This window comes from Candoia aspera, chromosome 11, assembly GCF_035149785.1.
Source record: "Candoia aspera isolate rCanAsp1 chromosome 11, rCanAsp1.hap2, whole genome shotgun sequence".
NCBI lineage: Eukaryota > Metazoa > Chordata > Lepidosauria > Squamata > Boidae > Candoia > Candoia aspera.
Window position 1 is genome coordinate 12,740,793 of NC_086163.1, and position 16,152 is coordinate 12,756,944.

Sequence of the window (16,152 nt, forward strand, 5' to 3'; positions counted from 1 at the left end):
ATCTTGGGGATGAAACCTGCTATATGAATGAGACTGAATCAAGACACCCAGTTTTCTTCAACTCCCTCCATTTACTTTAGTATCCCACATGCTGAGCTTATGTCTATGCATAAGTAAATCCCATTGAGATCCAAGAGGCTTACTCCAAGGTTATTGGGTACAAGACTGCATGCCCGAATGAGCATCAGTGCCCCTTTATGTCATACAGAAGTCTGAGGGAAGCTCCCTTTGATAGATTCCAGGCTGTTTCATTTCTTCTGTGTTACAACAATATGTCTGGATTATAGATGTTCCTACTTGTTTTGCTCTGTAATATTCCCAAGTTAAGGAGTGTGAAAAACAGAGCTTGTAGAGTACAGTAGAGAATCAGTATAAAGAGTAATTGAGGACAAAAAATCTTTGCACACATTATTCCACTGTTTTGCTCCTTCCCAAAGAGTTAAAGGTGGCTAGCAATCATTAAATACAAAATATGCTAATAGGCGCATTTAATAAAAGAAAATATAAAATATCCATCCAACAGTCTTATCTTAAGCTTCCTAAGTATTAAAAACAAGGAGCAAGAATTCATGTAGCACAAGCAGGCCTTGCACGTGATGGAAATGCGAATGCTCCGATGGTGCCTTGGACTAACACGATTTGACCATGCCGTGAACGATAACGTCCAATGACAACTGGGAGTTGTGCCAATCATGGCAAAACTGCGGGAAGGCAGGCTTAGATGGTATGGACACGTCGTACGCGGCAAAGAAGGCTCAGTGGCAAGAACAGCCATGCGCCTGGACCCTGATGGCCGGCAGCCCTGTGGTAGACCCAAGAAATGGTGGATGGACCACATTAAGGAGGACATGGAATGTGTGAACGTCACTCCTGAAGATGCCTTGGACCGAGCCAAATGGAGGCGGATATGCCGACAAGCAGACCCTGCCATAATGTGGGAAAAATGCTAAGAAGAAGAAACATATCTGGAATTCTGAAAATAGGTCATGGCTCTCTCAAACATGATCAACCATCTATTTAGCCAAAGACAATTTTTTAAAGAAAACGTCATTGAAGTTTCAAAGTACAGATAAGATAGAAAGTATAGAAAAGATTGAAGAAAGAACTAAAAGAAAAAAGACCAACTTAAAAAGTGCGAAATATTTAGAAAATAATACAAAGAAAGTGACTTCTGACCCTCTCCAACACAGATATAAACACATATATATAATACACATATATATAATTACTGCAGATGCTGACTGCAGTCAGGAAATCAGAAGACGCTTAATCCTTGGAAGAAGAGCAATGACAAATCTCGATAAAATAGTTAAGAGCAGAGACATCACACTGACAACAAAGGTCCGCATAGTTAAAGCAATGGTGTTCCCTGTAGTAACATATGGCTGCGAGAGCTGGACCATAAGGAAGGCTGAGCGAAGGAAGATCGATGCTTTTGAACTGTGGTGTTGGAGGAAAATTCTGAGAGTGCCTTGGACTGCAAGAAGATCCAACCAGTCCATCCTCCAGGAAATAAAGCCAGACTGCTCACTTGAGGGAATGATATTAAAGGCAAAACTGAAATACTTTGGCCACATAATGAGAAGACAGGACACCCTGGAGAAGATGCTGATGCTAGGGAGAGTGGAAGGCAAAAGGAAGAGGGGCCGACCAAGGGCAAGATGGATGGATGATATTCTAGAGGTGACGGACTCGTCCCTGGGGGAGCTGGGGGTGTTGACGACCGACAGGAAGCTCTGGCGTGGGCTGGTCCATGAAGTCACGAAGAGTCGGAAGCGACTAAACGAATAAACAACAAAACATATAATACATCAATCTCTCACCAAACCTTGATAAACATTATTTCCATAAGCAATAACAATTTATTTAGCCAAAGACAAATTGATGGGGTCATTTTTCCGTACTTCCCTTCAGTTTCCAGAAAACTATCCCTCAGTTTACATTGCCTTTTACTCCAGAATGAGGGGCATCTATCAAACCCAACCCTGAGATTCAACCATCCATCATTTAGCTTTTCTAAGATAGTCTATGGAGCTTATGGAGAATCCAGAGATGTTTTTAGAAATAAAGGTGATACTAGCTAGCTGGCCAGCTTCCCATGTCATTTTTGAACTTAAAATAATAGTTTCAAACTTTAAATAGTTTTTAAAGCCATAAAATGACCTGCGCCCAGCGTCATTAGAATGATTGTAGGAGGGAAAGAAGAGAGAGGGATGTCAGCAGGTTTGAAATCTTTTCTATGTATGTATTCCTCTAGGACAGTGTTTCTCAACCTTGGCAACTTTATAACGTGTGGACTTCAACTTCCAGAATTCCCCAGCCAGCCATGCTGGCTGGGGAATTCTGGGACTTGAAGTCCCCACATCTTAAAGTTGCCAAGGTTGAGAAACACTGCTCTTGAAGAATTATTTTCAGAAGGACCCCTATTCTGTTGCAGCTGAGATTCATGATGGTATTGCTGTTGGGTGTTTTTACTCCACTGAACCATGGCCAGTTCTTGAAATGGAATTCCATCTAATGAGAGGGAAGGGGCATATGTCGATTTTAAAATTTATTTCTGCCCTGAGCAACAAACATGCCCAGTAAAGTTTATAACATGTGAAAGAGGCCTTCAGGAATTCTGGGATTTGCAACCCCCATCATCTGCAGGGCCCCAGTTTGGGGAAAGGGCATAGGGGTCAAACCAGGCAGCCATTACAGCCAAGCACAAAATTAGCACCTGGGACCAGATCTTCTGAGAATCAATAAACTCACTCCTGACCCATGAAGCTGAAGCCAAGTTTTGGTGGGGGCCTGTTTTTCGTTTAAAATTTTGAAGGCTATCCAGGGCAGATATACTATTTATATACAATTCTAATTAGGACATTAATTTATGAAAGATGCCTTCGGGATGTTAATAATTTAATTGCTTTGATGCATGAGCTGCAGAAATCTCATTTATGACTAAATGTGATTATCTCTCAAAATGTATCCCTAATCAGTTCTAATACGGGTTTTAAGCAAAACACTTCAGATTTCATTGGGGTTTTCTTTTCTTTTTCTTTCTGCTTTCCTTAATCATGATCCTGCCAAGGCACTCAAATGGAACCACTCTAGTCAATTTTTCTTGAAACAGTAAATCAATAGTAATATCCATAAATATCTCACTCTTAATGGATTTCCTGGGGACCCAAATTCACTGGAAACATGTCAGATCCATTTTAGAGCTAGTATTTTAGAAAGAGCAGATACGGAGTAAAAAAAAAATAATATGCAGACAGGCTCTATTTGGTTGCCCTGTGTAATAGCTTAGAGCTTGTTTGTTTGTTTGTTTGTCTGTTTACTTATTTAGTAAATGTATAGGTCACTCATCTCATACACAAGACTCTGGGTGGCTCACAATTAAAATAGAATAAAAAAGAATAAAAACAACCAGAGTTAAAAACAACAAAAATAACATAAAAATTGCTGCCAAGAAGACTCTCAACCACAGACATGCTATATATTTATTATTTCAGTTAATATAATTGATGGTGGAGGGGGTCTGCATTTAAATAGCAGCCCTCTCTCCTTTACATTAAGAGTGGCACCTTCGTTTAATGCTTCCTGCTCCTTGAAAAAGAACCATTCAGTTTAGGAAAGTGTTGATTTCAGACAGTATAAAACATACTTGACCTTCTATTTCACCTGCTGCATCAGTTGGTTTCAATTTCATTCTCTCTCATTTCCCTTTAGAATGGATGTCTGTACTGTTGTTTTGAATTAATTGATTGCCCTGAATAGTGCGAGAACATGAAAGGGATGGGGTGTCTGTGTTGTGGGGAGGATCTGCAAGATGGCGGGCAGACTGCTGTGATGGAAGTCTTTTTGTACATACAAAGGCTTCATTTGCAAGGTTGTGCCTGCCAACTTGCAGGTTTTGACACTCAGCTCCCCATGGATGCCCCTGAAAAGGGCAGAATGTAAAAACAGATACATTTAATTGCTTTCAAGGTGTTATTCCCCTTTCCTTCACTTTTGTTCCTAAGGCCATCCTTCCATGAAATCCATATTGTGGGTTTCTTTTAAAAACAAAGTACACGCTGCCTAGTTTAGAAGAAATAACTCACTGTTGTTGGGAAAAGCAATATTGTGCAAAGCAGAGCAAAAGGTAATAAAAGAAATTAAAGGCAGGAGATATGAGAAAAGGAAAGGAAATACAGGTAGTCCTCGGCTTATGACCACAATTCAGACCGGAACTTCCATTGCTAAGCAAGGCAGTTGTTAAGTGAGTCACACCCAATTTTATGACCTTTTCTGCCAGGGTCGTTACGTGACTCCAGCTTCCCCCATTGACTTTGCTTGTCAGAAGCCAGCTGTGAAGGTCACAATTGACGATCACATGACTCCGGGATGCTGCAACCATCGTAAATACATGCCATTTGCAAGCGCCTGAATTTTGATCATGTGACTGCAGGAACACGGCAATGGTCGTAAGCGCAAGGACTGGTTGTAAATCACATTTTTAGCAACATCGTAACTTCAAACGGTTGCTAAATGAATGGTCCTAAGTCAAGAACTACCTATAGAGCTGAATCTACTATATACTAACACCATTCACTAGACCATTTTTCCTTGCACACTATCCTTCACTACACCCAACACCAATTTATATATTGCCTTTTTGCTTTCTTTAAACCTCCCACCTCCTCCTTTTTGAAGATTTTTGAAGATAACTCCATCCTGCTGAAACTTTCTCCATCTTCCCCTTCCTCTCTACCCGTTCTCTCTTTCTTCTGTATTTGTTTTGCTGTTTGATACTTCTTCATTTTCTCTATACAACTAAACTATCCCAAAGAACCTCTTTTGCACAACTATATATGAGGGGCAGAGCTAAACAGCGGCTTTGCTTTCTTTCAGATACGATGAGTGTGTTGGGCCTGGAGCAGCACAAATCTATCTCCCCACAGAGGACCCTCCACCTTATTCTCTGATTGACCCTTGTCAGCAGAATGATGTGGCTATAAACAATCCCTCAGAAGAAAGGGGATTCATCAGAACAACAACGAGAAGGGATCCTGAGGACTTGGGTAGGGTACAGGACCTGCATCAGCCTTCTATCTCCTTTCCATCATCATTCCCAACAGACACTGCCCCTCCATACGAGGTTGTTGCGTGTGAACAGAACATTCCTCTGCCCCAAATCCCACCGGCTCTACTGAAAGACTTGGAAGACCACCATCAGACACTTTTCAACAGAATAATGTGAACCAATTACCCCAGGGAGACATCGGAGGGAAATGTTCAAGCCGAGGCAGGGTGATCGCCTGGAAAGATGAATTGGTCACCCACACACCTACATACTTGCAACAAAACTTTTCTCTTTTTCTACTTGGAACAGGGCTAGGCTGTGTTGTTTTTGGAGATACAGGTTTTGTTTTGTTAGAAGAACATCTTTTGAAAGTTTGCCTGTCTATGTCTTTTGCACTGTATCCTCCCCCACCCTGAACATTTAAACAGTGTTCCTCAACCTTGGCCACATTAAGATGTGTGGATTTCAACTCCCAGAATTCCCCAGACAGCTTTGCTGGCTGGGGAATTCTGGGAGTTGAAGTCCACACTTCTTAAAGTGGCCAAGGTTGAGGAACACTGATTTAAAACAATAAAAGCAATGCTAGGGAAAGCAGGCCTCTCCAAAGCACTTTAAAATGTCTCTTGCTCACCCAGAGGCATACGGAATTTTCAATCCTTGTTGGGCCTTCCCTGGTTTTTGGGGAAAAGAGAATATTGGGGGGGAAAAAAGTACAACCAATATTTTAAGCACTGCTTGTAAGTGGTAGACATAAATAACAGAGGAATGGATTCTTTGTAACTTTGAGAAAATGTGGATTGGGTTTACAAAACACCCTAGGCTAAAATGTAGGCTGTTTCAATGTGGTGTGGGAAAATAGCCATCCTCAAGCCAACCAGTCTGTTGATCAACACTACCTACCTCGCAGGATAGTTGGGAAGCTAGTAAAATAGGGAGAAGGCCATCTATGTTGTTCTGAGGTCTGTGGAGTGAGTTCACAATGATGATGATGATTCAGTTTATGTACCAAAATATGATTCTCCAACTAATAATAGTTATCGACCACAGGTTTCCACAGAAGGAATCTCGGAGTATCTCAGATCATTCATTTGTTTACAAGAAGCCAATTTTTCTGAGCTGTAACTCTGGATTCTAGAAACTAGTTTGCTTCCATGGTGTTTTGCAAACAGGAAGCAAAAGAATTGTTTTGCCGTGCCTTTAGGACTTAAATCTCTGCTTTGGTTCTCACTGGGTTGCTACTATATTGTTGTTTTGCTGTTGCTGTTGTTTCTATCCTACAAAACATCCTGCTATTCATGATTAGAGAGTTTTAACCTGAGTATTTTCTCAGCTTTTACAAAATCATATTCTTGCTGTTTGGGAAATGCAGAGGCTCTCCTATCCCTCCTCTGGCCATTCCTTTGCCCTCTCCCACGGAGCCCAATTTCAGTTCCTTAAGGCCTCGCTGCCCAGCTTAAGTCCAGCTGCCTTGGAAAACATTGGCTTGTGGCCCCCAGAAGTCCTCCAAAACTTTCTATCCAAAATTTGTGTTTGTGTGTGTGTGTTTTAATTTGATAGAAGGGGAAAATGTGCCACACGGAAGTACAGGTAGTCCTTGCTTAATGACCACAATCAGGAACAGAATTTCAGTTGCTAAGCGAAGCAGTTATTAAGCAAATCCGGCCCGATTTTACAACCTTTTTTGCAGTGGTCGTTAAGCGAATCACTGTGCGTGTTAAGTGAACCACGTGGTTGTTAAGTGAATCAAGCGGTTCCCCATTGGTTTTGCTTGCCAGAAGCTGGCCGGGAAGGTTGGAAATGGTGATCACGTGACCATGTGACACTGCAACGGTCATAAATGCGAACTGGTTGCCAAGTGCCCAAATCGTGATCACAGGGGCACTGTGATGGCTGAAGGCAGTTTTTCAGCACCGTTGCAAGTCTGCCCTGGCACTAAACTATATTTTTTATTAAGCGAGGACTACCAGTAAGCATAAACCCCATGCCATTATATTTAACTAAACCTTTCAATCAAATCAAATTTTGTATTCATCCAGCCCCATTTATTTTTGGAAGTGCAATCACCAAACATCGGAGTGTGGCCCTTGGCCTGACAAAGGATGCTCATTCCTATCTACAGCCCCAGTGCACTAGGTCTCTCTGTCTTCCCCCTTGTAGCCACTTCCTGTTTGACAAGGGTAAGTGAGCAAGCAATGATCACAAACGGGAATTGCCAGGATGTGCAAAACCCTCCCCCAGACTTGTCATCAATGACAAGAAAATACTTGGCAAGTTCAGTGATGATGGCGAGTTACATCTGAAAATTCCAGATGTAAACCTGATTTTTAAAAATCTCTAATTCTTATTTTTAATAACTTTTTCATTCCTTATTGACTTTATTCATTGTGTTATATGATGACTTTTCTCAAAACCCCAGGGTTCTCCCCTAAATGCATTCCCACAACCGCAACCCCATGGAATTGGGTAGGGTGAGGGTGATTAGTCTAGAATTACCCTGCCAGCTCTCCGGTCACGGGGGGCCTTGAATATGGGTCTCCCCAGCCCAAAGGTCTGAACCATTACACTGGCATAGCTTTTCCCATCTCTGTTTTCAGTCCCATTCTTCTGATACATCATAGTAAGAGCATAATATACCTTGTTTTGCTCTGTTTGTCTTTTAGCAACCTTTAGAAATGTAGCAGCAGAAAGGTGGCATCTGCCTCTGAATACAGAAGGCTACATATTGTAAAGCATGGGATTCCATTAACAATTAAATGCAAAAACAAAAAACACCAGTCTGTGATGATTCTTTATGCAGCATAACATAAGGAAAATTGTACTTCATGCCCCTGTTTAAATGACAGATATTTGATTGTATAATGATTCCAGAGAGAAGAGCAATAAAAAAAACCTGGATAGTTTTTATGCATGAAACCAGCCTCTTTGGGGTTAGAAATATTCTAGCAATTCAAATTCACATGGAATAACGCTTTGGCCAAATCTTAAACACTGAATGATTCAAAAGCTTGCTCTCTATTTCTTGACTGGGTGTTCCAGAGGTTAACAGGTTATTCCAAAGCTCAGTCCTTGACTTGTATCCATGCTAGACATTATACTTAATGTATTATACATCATATATATATTATACATGGTACATAAAATATTAACATTATAAATGGCCTCCTGACATGAGAACATACTTCCACATGGTATGAAACAGAATCCACAAGACGTTTGGAGGTCGCTCATTTGAAGCTTTCATTTATCTGTAATGTTTTGGAGTTTTCTTTTTTTTAACCCTTCCACAGCTTATGGAGGTGCCAGCAGTTCTTAGAAAAGTTCAGCAGCACTTTTTTTTTTAAAGAAGCTTTATTAAATTTTTCAACATAAAATACAGAAAGATTGAAAAAGATTAGAGAGACTAAGAAAAAAGACATAAAGAGTGCAGAAATAAATAGAAATAAAGCAAGAAGACCTTCTCCAGCAGATACAAATAACAAATGCATTAACCTCTTACTCTACATTTTAACTATAACCAACATCATTTCTATTACCTATACCAACCTAATTGTCAACTCCCAAAACCAAAACATCATTTTTTTCCGTTACAAGCAGTTTCCAAGTAGAAACAAAGCTAGACAAATCTTTTTTCCAATCAAATGTCAGTTTCACCATCTCTGCTAATTCCATCCATTTTCTCATCCATTCTTCTTCTGTAGGAATTTGTAAATCCTTCCATGAAAAGCTCAGCAGCACTTTTTGACGGTGTGTGGCACAACCAAGTTACGGAAAGTGATGTCTTTAGAGGTCTCATTAAGAGTAACTTTTTTTCTTAAGATTTTTTTATCCTGCCTTATTTTTTATAAATAACTCAAGACAGGGAACATACCTAACACTCCACCCTCTTCCTATTTTCCCCACAACAACAGCCCTGTGAGGTGAATTGGGCTGAGAGAGAGGGACCGGCCCAAGGTCACCCAGCCGGCTTTCATGCCTAAGGCAGGACTAGAACTCACAGACTCCTGGTTTCTAGTCTAGAGCCTTAACCACTAGACCAGTGTTTCTCAGCCTTGGCAACCTGAAGATATGTGGACGTCAACTCCATGCTGGCTGGGGAATTCTGGGAGTTGAAGTCCACACATCTTCAAGTTGACAAGGTTGAGAAACACTGCACTAGACCAAGCTGGCTCTCAATGTTCCAAACACCTATGAATCTAGGAAGAGTTTGCCGGATCGGCCAAGCGCTCAGCTAATACAGCATTCTAGGTCCCAGAACGGCATACAGTGATAACCCCAAAATACTGGACTCACGGCGTTGCATTTTGACTGTCTGGCTTCCCAGTTCTGAAAGAAAAGCGTCGCACTCTCTGCGCGTACTTCGAACGGCCCCGCTCCAGGGCTGGGCGTCGGGGCGAGTGTCCCACGGCTTAGCCGGCTGCACCGACGCGTAAAAACCACCACCCATCACGCATGGTGGCACTTCTTGAGTTGAACGCCCGTAGCAAGCGGGCCAGTCTTCTCTGGGCTGCATTTGAACCCAGACCACCACCACCTCAACTTCCCTCTTTCCTCCGGCTTCACTTTCGCTTTGCCACACCGCCCATTTCCCGGTTCCGGGAGAGCCCGAAGTGAAAGCAACGAACGCCCAAAGCTTTGGACCGCCTTGAGCGACAGCAGGCGCAACCACTGGCATCGCGGGGAGGGCAACTACCAGGCCAATGGCGGCCTCCTTCTCCGCTCCCCCCGCCCCCGAGAGCCAAAATAGGCCGAACGTGTGAGCCCCCGCTTCCGTGTCCTGGGAAGCTGGTTAAAGCGCTGTGGAATTCCCCGTTTGTCGGCTCCGCTTAAGCGCGGCGCCAGGGCAGGAAAGTCCCGCGGAGGCCAAAATGAGGAGCGCCCCGTCGGCGGGTGCCCTGCGCGAAGTTTTGCAAGACTACCTGGCTTTCTACCGTGCCAACTGGGCGGAAGGGAAACTTCGCCTTTGCGACGAAGCGCCGCTGAAAAGCCGAGCCGGGCGCCTGCGGGTCTCGGACGCGGGCAAGTGGGACGCGGGCACGATCGCGGAGAGCTGCTGGATGATGCGCGGCCAGCGCGAGGCAGGCACCGTCTTCCAAGAGCTGAGCCAGGCCTTCGGCTACCTGGAACTGCTGTGTGTCAACCTTTTCCTCTCGCCCTGGAGGAAGGAAATCAAGTCGCTGAAGGTAAAGCGGGGCTGAGCCGGCCAGACCGGGGAAGGAAGCAGCGCAGGGTAGGCTCAGCTTGGGGAAGGAAGCTGCCCGGTGGGTTTCGCCATTTCACGCCTTGACGGGGCGCCTTTCCTCCAGGAACCCAAGGCGGAGACGGTTAAAAAAAAAAAATCCTTCCTCCGATTTCCCCATAATCACCATCCTGTGAGATAGGCTGGGCGGAGAGAGGTCCCGGGGCTCTCCAGAGCGCTTCCGTGGTGGAGCAGAGACTAGAATCAGAGTCTCCCCCAGTCTTCGTTCAACACTCTTTTTAATTTCAGAGCCTAACCTTCCTGGTAATGTCCATAGAGAGCATAATAAAGCACAGTTAAAAATGCTACTAGTAAAATGACGTATTGGCATGAAATCTGTACAGGACCAATGTGCATCCAGTTCTTCTGAAGTAGTTGCAGGTTCTTGAGATCCCTCTCCCATAATATGAAGAGATTTGGGAAGTATTTGCAGAAGATGCAAACCATTTGTGGCCAGCTCAGATAATCCTAATCCTAGACTTTGGGCGCCTTCTGATGTTTTCAGCTCCTTCTACCCTCATCTCCAGCCACCCCGACCACAGAAGTGGGAGTCTGGCAGATCAAGAGGGCGCCAGGTTGACCTGATCTTGTCAAGCCCACCTGGAGTTTAATTTTTCCTTGGTTAGATTTATCCTGCTTTGCCTTGGAACTCAAGGTGACATACTTCTGCCTCCAGTTTAGAACTGGATTTCTATTCTGCCTTTCCACTCAGCATCTGAGGTGGTAGACTCCATCTTCCAATTTAATTCTCTTAATACCAACCCTAGGAGGGAGGCTGGGTGGAGAGAGGGTGGTCAATCCAAAGTCTACCCAGAATGCTGCCATAGTGGGATATGGATTTGAACCTGGTCTACATGGTGTTTGTCCAGCGCCTTAACCTCAGTTACACCATATATGAAATTACCCTGCATTGGTTGGAGGAATAAGAGTGGTTGTTAACTGTGATGTGCCTGCTTAGGGCTCCCATGTGTCCTACCTTAAAATGACCGTACAGTTAAAATCCTGCAAGTGGGATGTGGCATCTTCCTAAAGAGGTAAAGAAAGTCTTGAGTAGGCAAATACTTTCCTTTCTTCCTTCCTCCTTCACAGCATTTTATTTGGAAAGACTCCAAGCCAGTGCTTCTCAACCTTGGCAACTTGAAGACGTCTGGACTTCAACAGCCAGCAGTGCTGGCTGGGGAATTCTGGGAGCTGGAGTCCACACATCTTCAAGCTGCCAAGGTTGAGAAACACTGGCCTAGGCAGAAGAAACCATTCCCCAGTGTTTCCCCATCACTTTTTTTTCCCCTTCCTGCATTTTGGAGAAAAAGAGGACTAGTTGTTCTGAGCCCTTTCATTAGCCCATCCGGGGCTGCCTCTTGAGCCTCTCTTTGCCCCGGAAAGATTCCATTTGCGCTGAAACTTAGCAACTGGCTCATGGAACTGAAGAATCGTGGTTTCATTCCTGATTTATAGTCTGCATGGCTAGCTCAATAAGTCAGCTTTATTCCTTGATTACAAAATGAAATGTTTGCTTTTCACCATTAAAAATAAAGAAAGAAGAAGGCACTATCATTTGAAACCAAGAGCCTCAGAGTGTGAAAAAGGAAGTATAGAAAGTGGAGACAAATTAACACTAAAAATGTAAAGGGCCTGTTTCCAGTCATGACAATGCTGATGGAGGTTGTGTTCCCACCCAATCTTCCCCCACCTGGTGCCCTCCAGATTTGTTACATTTCAACTCCCACTAAGTACTTTATTGATCTCATATAAGTGCTCAGAAAGGGCTACTTATAACAAGAAGATAACAAGAATACTCCAGCCTTGTTTCCACTAAATCCTGCTGAGATAACATGCCATATCCCTTAAAGATGCTAAGATCTACTCATCATGTTGCCAGATGCCTGTCCAATAATAGATATCCCAAAGGCCAGATTTAGCTAACTACATCTCAGGTAAAGAGGTAACAGAGGACATAAAATGGAGGGTCAGCAGGAAGGAAGATTTCTAAAACTAGTATGGTTCTTTGGGGCCAGCCAATATGAGTCCTTGGTCTGTTGCTTGACAGACAGACAGACAGACAGACAATTATTTTTCAAATTTCTGTCACTGCCCATCTCCCCCAAGGGGGGGACTCTGGGCAGTTTACAACAAGACATGCTTAAAGTCTGAATTCTTCTGTTGATGGTATCCCCAATGAAGGACCTCAACCCATAATTTCTCAGAATGGTACTATACTAAGTTTTCTCCATGCTGATGTTTCCTGATGTTGTTTTCTCATTCTCTCCAGACTTTTACAGGAAACTTTGTATACTATATAAAGTCTGTTCTTCCAGAAAGTGTAATAGAACAACTGCTGTCAGAAATTGGCTATGTTGCCACCACTGCCACTGAATATTCACTGGTCAGAAAACTAAATGCGGAAGAAGCAGAACACACTGCATTTGAAATATTCCTTGCAAGAATTGAATGCGAAGACCTTCTTGAAATTGCAGGGGACATGAAAGACAGTAACCTGGCTGATATTCTACAGAAGAGGGCCCAAAAACATTGTCTTCCTTGCGTTGACCTAGATAAAAAGCAGGAAATCTCACAAAGAAAAGATTATGTGATAACTGGAGAAAGCAACGGGACACCAAATCCTGGAATGGCATACTTGAGCCACAGCCAACGTGCCTTCAATGAGCAGGAAAAGATGGAGCACGGAAATGACATTGGTCTCCGATGCACTGCAACAGAGACTCGGCCAGCTGCTTCCAAACAGATTCCTGATCAGGACATGAACCAAAACCAAACAGGGGAAACCTCAACACACTCCTGCATCAAAAGCATGGACAGTGAGGACTTTCTGATTAAGTACAGTGACATTGTCATTGGGCAAAAGCCTCTCCACTTTTCCACCCCCTCTTCGAGAGCAACCAGAGAGGAGACCTGGCTTACTGAAACAAGGCTGGGCCTACCAGCCAGTGGGGCAGAATCACTCACTCTTCTGCCTTCTGATGAAAGTGGGCCTCAAGCCTTAGCTATCCTCAGTGACTCTACTGTGGTAAACAAAACTCCTTATGACTACCAGGTTCAAGACTCTTGTCAAAAGACAATTGAATCAAAGATCTGCATTGCGATGAAGTGTCTGAGCCTTCATGGGTCAGATACAATTGACAGACCCAAAGAACTGAAAGGCAGCATGGTGCATCAGCCATCTAAGTCCTCCAGTGACTTAGCCTTGATGTTAGATAAGCAGCCAAGGAACAAGGAAGACTGCGTAGAGAGGTTAATGTATCCTGTGGAAGAAACAGCACATCCAGAGTCTGCAAGAAGCCAGAGAGTCACTGAAGAACTTTATCATCCTGGGATGAAATTTGCAGACCTACCCCATAGAGAAAGTTACAACATGGACCTCTATTCATCAGATCACTTCAGTAACATCACTGGGTGCAAATATCCCACTCCTGGTCCAAGTTATGGCAGACATCTAGAAGTTGTTCCAATTGTGCGTGAAGCAGAAGGGTATTTAAAGCATGTCGGAGAACCACCTATTTCCACCTGTCCCATTCCCTCTGAGGCTCAGTACTGTGGTGACATTCCAGCATGTATTCAGTGTAGGCAAGAAGGATGTCCCCTCCACTCATCTTTGGCAGACTTGGATACTCGTGCGGTGCATATGAGCGAACCGAGCCTAGATAGTTATGTTGTTATTAACAAAGATAACTAAAAAGTCACTCCCTGGGAGCTTGGGACTAACAAGTCAGGGTTTATTGAGTTGCAGCTACAGCAAGATTTGTCATATGGTCTCTAAGAGCATCAGGGTGTCTGCTAGATCCCTGCCCTCTCATCAAATGGTGAAATCTTGCAAGAGGTTATCATGTGATATTTCGTAGGACTTTAAAAGTGCTCAGCTAAGATCTCATGAGATTTTTAGCATCCTCTTACTGTGAGACCATAGAAAGCATATTACCATTTTTTTATTATTTTAGTTTTTGCATTGCTATGTGAAGGCATCTACAGGGTGGAAAAAAAATCACCATCCCTTCCATGGCACCCATGTCCTTTTTCATCTACTTATGCAGCTCCGACCAGTCTCCTCTGCATATGCCTTCTCTCTGCTTAATGGTTAGCAGCCGGGCTAGAGTGGGGTACACACAGTGGGAGGAACATGAGTGCCCTATTCTTCCTTTTTGTAGTTCTCCAACCTTTTATGCAATCCTTAAGTGCCTGAAAATTATCCAGAATAAAGAACTAGGACTAAGAAGCTGTATAGATAAGCAATGTTTAATCATGAGCTTTAAGATACAAGATTACAGGTAGTCCTCATTTAGCAATCACAGTGGCTAATTTACAACTGCAAAGGTCATAAATGCGAGGATTGATTGCAAACTTTTTCATCACCATTGTAACTGTGAACGGTCACTGTCTGAGGCAGTCACTAAACAAGACCTACCTCTATAAGCAAAAGTTACTGATTTTGATTTGGCTGGATCCTGAATATTGTAAATCCATAATAGGCAGCTTCATAAATACATGAACCATGGTACTTTTGTAACATTTTTAATGTCATTTGTTACTTTAAATACAATTGCTTTTAATGTATGAAAGATACCCAGAAAAATAGAGTGTCAAAGGGATTTGCATAGCTCCAAGTTTGCTGTTGATTAGTTCATTGTTACATCTTTGTTAGACTCCTTGCAATATAACAGGTTGACTAGACTACAAGACAAAGGATAACAGAAGCTGCTTTTGTACTGAAATATAACCAAAAATAATTTGAGGGAAAACTAAGAACCCAAAAATGTTGGTATGATTATCATTATTATTATTATTATTATTTAAGAAAAAGCATTTTGGACTCAGCTGATCCAGCAGGGAAATCTGGGGGAGGGGGAAAGCATTTAAATTGTAGTATGTTGTCTGCTCCATCAAAAAAAAAAAAGACAACAGATGAAAATGAGGAAAAAATAATTTCCTTTGAATCTCGCATAGAAAAGCCATTTGGATCCAAAACTATGTTGGGCAATGCTAAACTTATTTCTCCTTTTGGCTTTTTCTCTCACTATTTTGGCTTCTTCTGGGCTTCTGGATAAATGTTTTGTCTCCTCTGTGGTCAATCAACTAGATTTCAAAAAAGACTATCCATAAAATGTGGTCTTGTGGTAATGAACTAAAATAATCATACAGCCTACATATTACACGTACTGAAGTGCCAATACATTCAATGGTCTGTCAAGCACATTTCATGGGACATATTTTCAACATCTAGTGGAGGAACACTTGTGAAAATGTTCAGTTATTTCACACCATACCTTCTGACTCCATTCTTGGTTGTTACTTCTAACCATGTGAGTCCAACTCACTTTGTGCTCCTTTGCCAGCAAGGCTGAGCTGAGAAATTGGTTAGACTTCAATTCCCATCTGCTTCAGCTAACATGACTAATATTGAGGGAATATGGGACTTGGGGTGTTCCAGTTGGAAGGGTGCAGGTTTCTCACCCCTGCAAGAAAGAAGCCTAAGAAAATCAATACAAACTGAAGTTGAACATTACCCATTCACTCATTGTCACAAGCGGCTGACACTCGCTGTTCAGAACATGGACTATTTATAAGTAATGCCCAAAAAGCCAAGGTAGAAGAATTCCCTGTGAAATATTTTTGTTTCTGCTTCGAAACTACTTTTTTCTGGATTTTTTTAAAAAAAGTTCTTGAATTGTCTTTGTTCGGTTTATAACATTTTCCTACCATCATATCCCAAATTGTAAGCCATCTTTTCTTGGGGTACTTACACAAGAGCCAGTTTGGTGTGGTGGTTTAAGGTACCAGGCTAGAAACCAGGAGACTGTTGAGTTCTGGTCCAGCCTTAGGCATGAAGCCAGCTGGGTGACCTTGGGCCAGTCCC

At 42.8% G+C, this 16,152-nt stretch overlaps 2 protein-coding genes across 2 annotated transcripts in view; both read left to right on the top strand.

Annotated features, from left to right (window-relative positions):
* Positions 1-5,478, top strand: part of BEAN1 (brain expressed associated with NEDD4 1) — a 31,132-nt gene extending 25,654 nt beyond the window's left edge. Inside the window, exon 6 of the mRNA XM_063313008.1 lies at positions 4,879-5,478. Coding sequence (XP_063169078.1) covers positions 4,879-5,227 — 349 coding nt within the window. The 3' untranslated portion in view covers positions 5,228-5,478. The remainder of the gene's footprint in view (positions 1-4,878) is intronic.
* A 4,211-nt stretch (positions 5,479-9,689) lies between these two features.
* LOC134504039 (uncharacterized) lies at positions 9,690-14,240 on the top strand. The gene is made up of 2 exons (XM_063313043.1): positions 9,690-10,230; positions 12,556-14,240. The coding sequence occupies exons 1-2, from the start codon at positions 9,916-9,918 to the stop codon at positions 13,975-13,977; spliced, it is 1,737 nt and encodes a 578-aa protein (XP_063169113.1). The 5' UTR covers positions 9,690-9,915; the 3' UTR covers positions 13,978-14,240.
* The last annotated feature ends 1,912 nt before the right edge of the window (positions 14,241-16,152 follow it).

Coding starts and splice junctions, on each gene's coding strand:
- LOC134504039 (XM_063313043.1), top strand. CDS start 9,916: ATGAGGAGCGCCCCGTCGGCGGGTGCCCTGCGCGAAGTTTTGCAAGAC. Junction 10,231..12,555: donor AGGAAATCAAGTCGCTGAAG/GTAAAGCGGGGC, acceptor CATTCTCTCCAG/ACTTTTACAGGAAACTTTGT.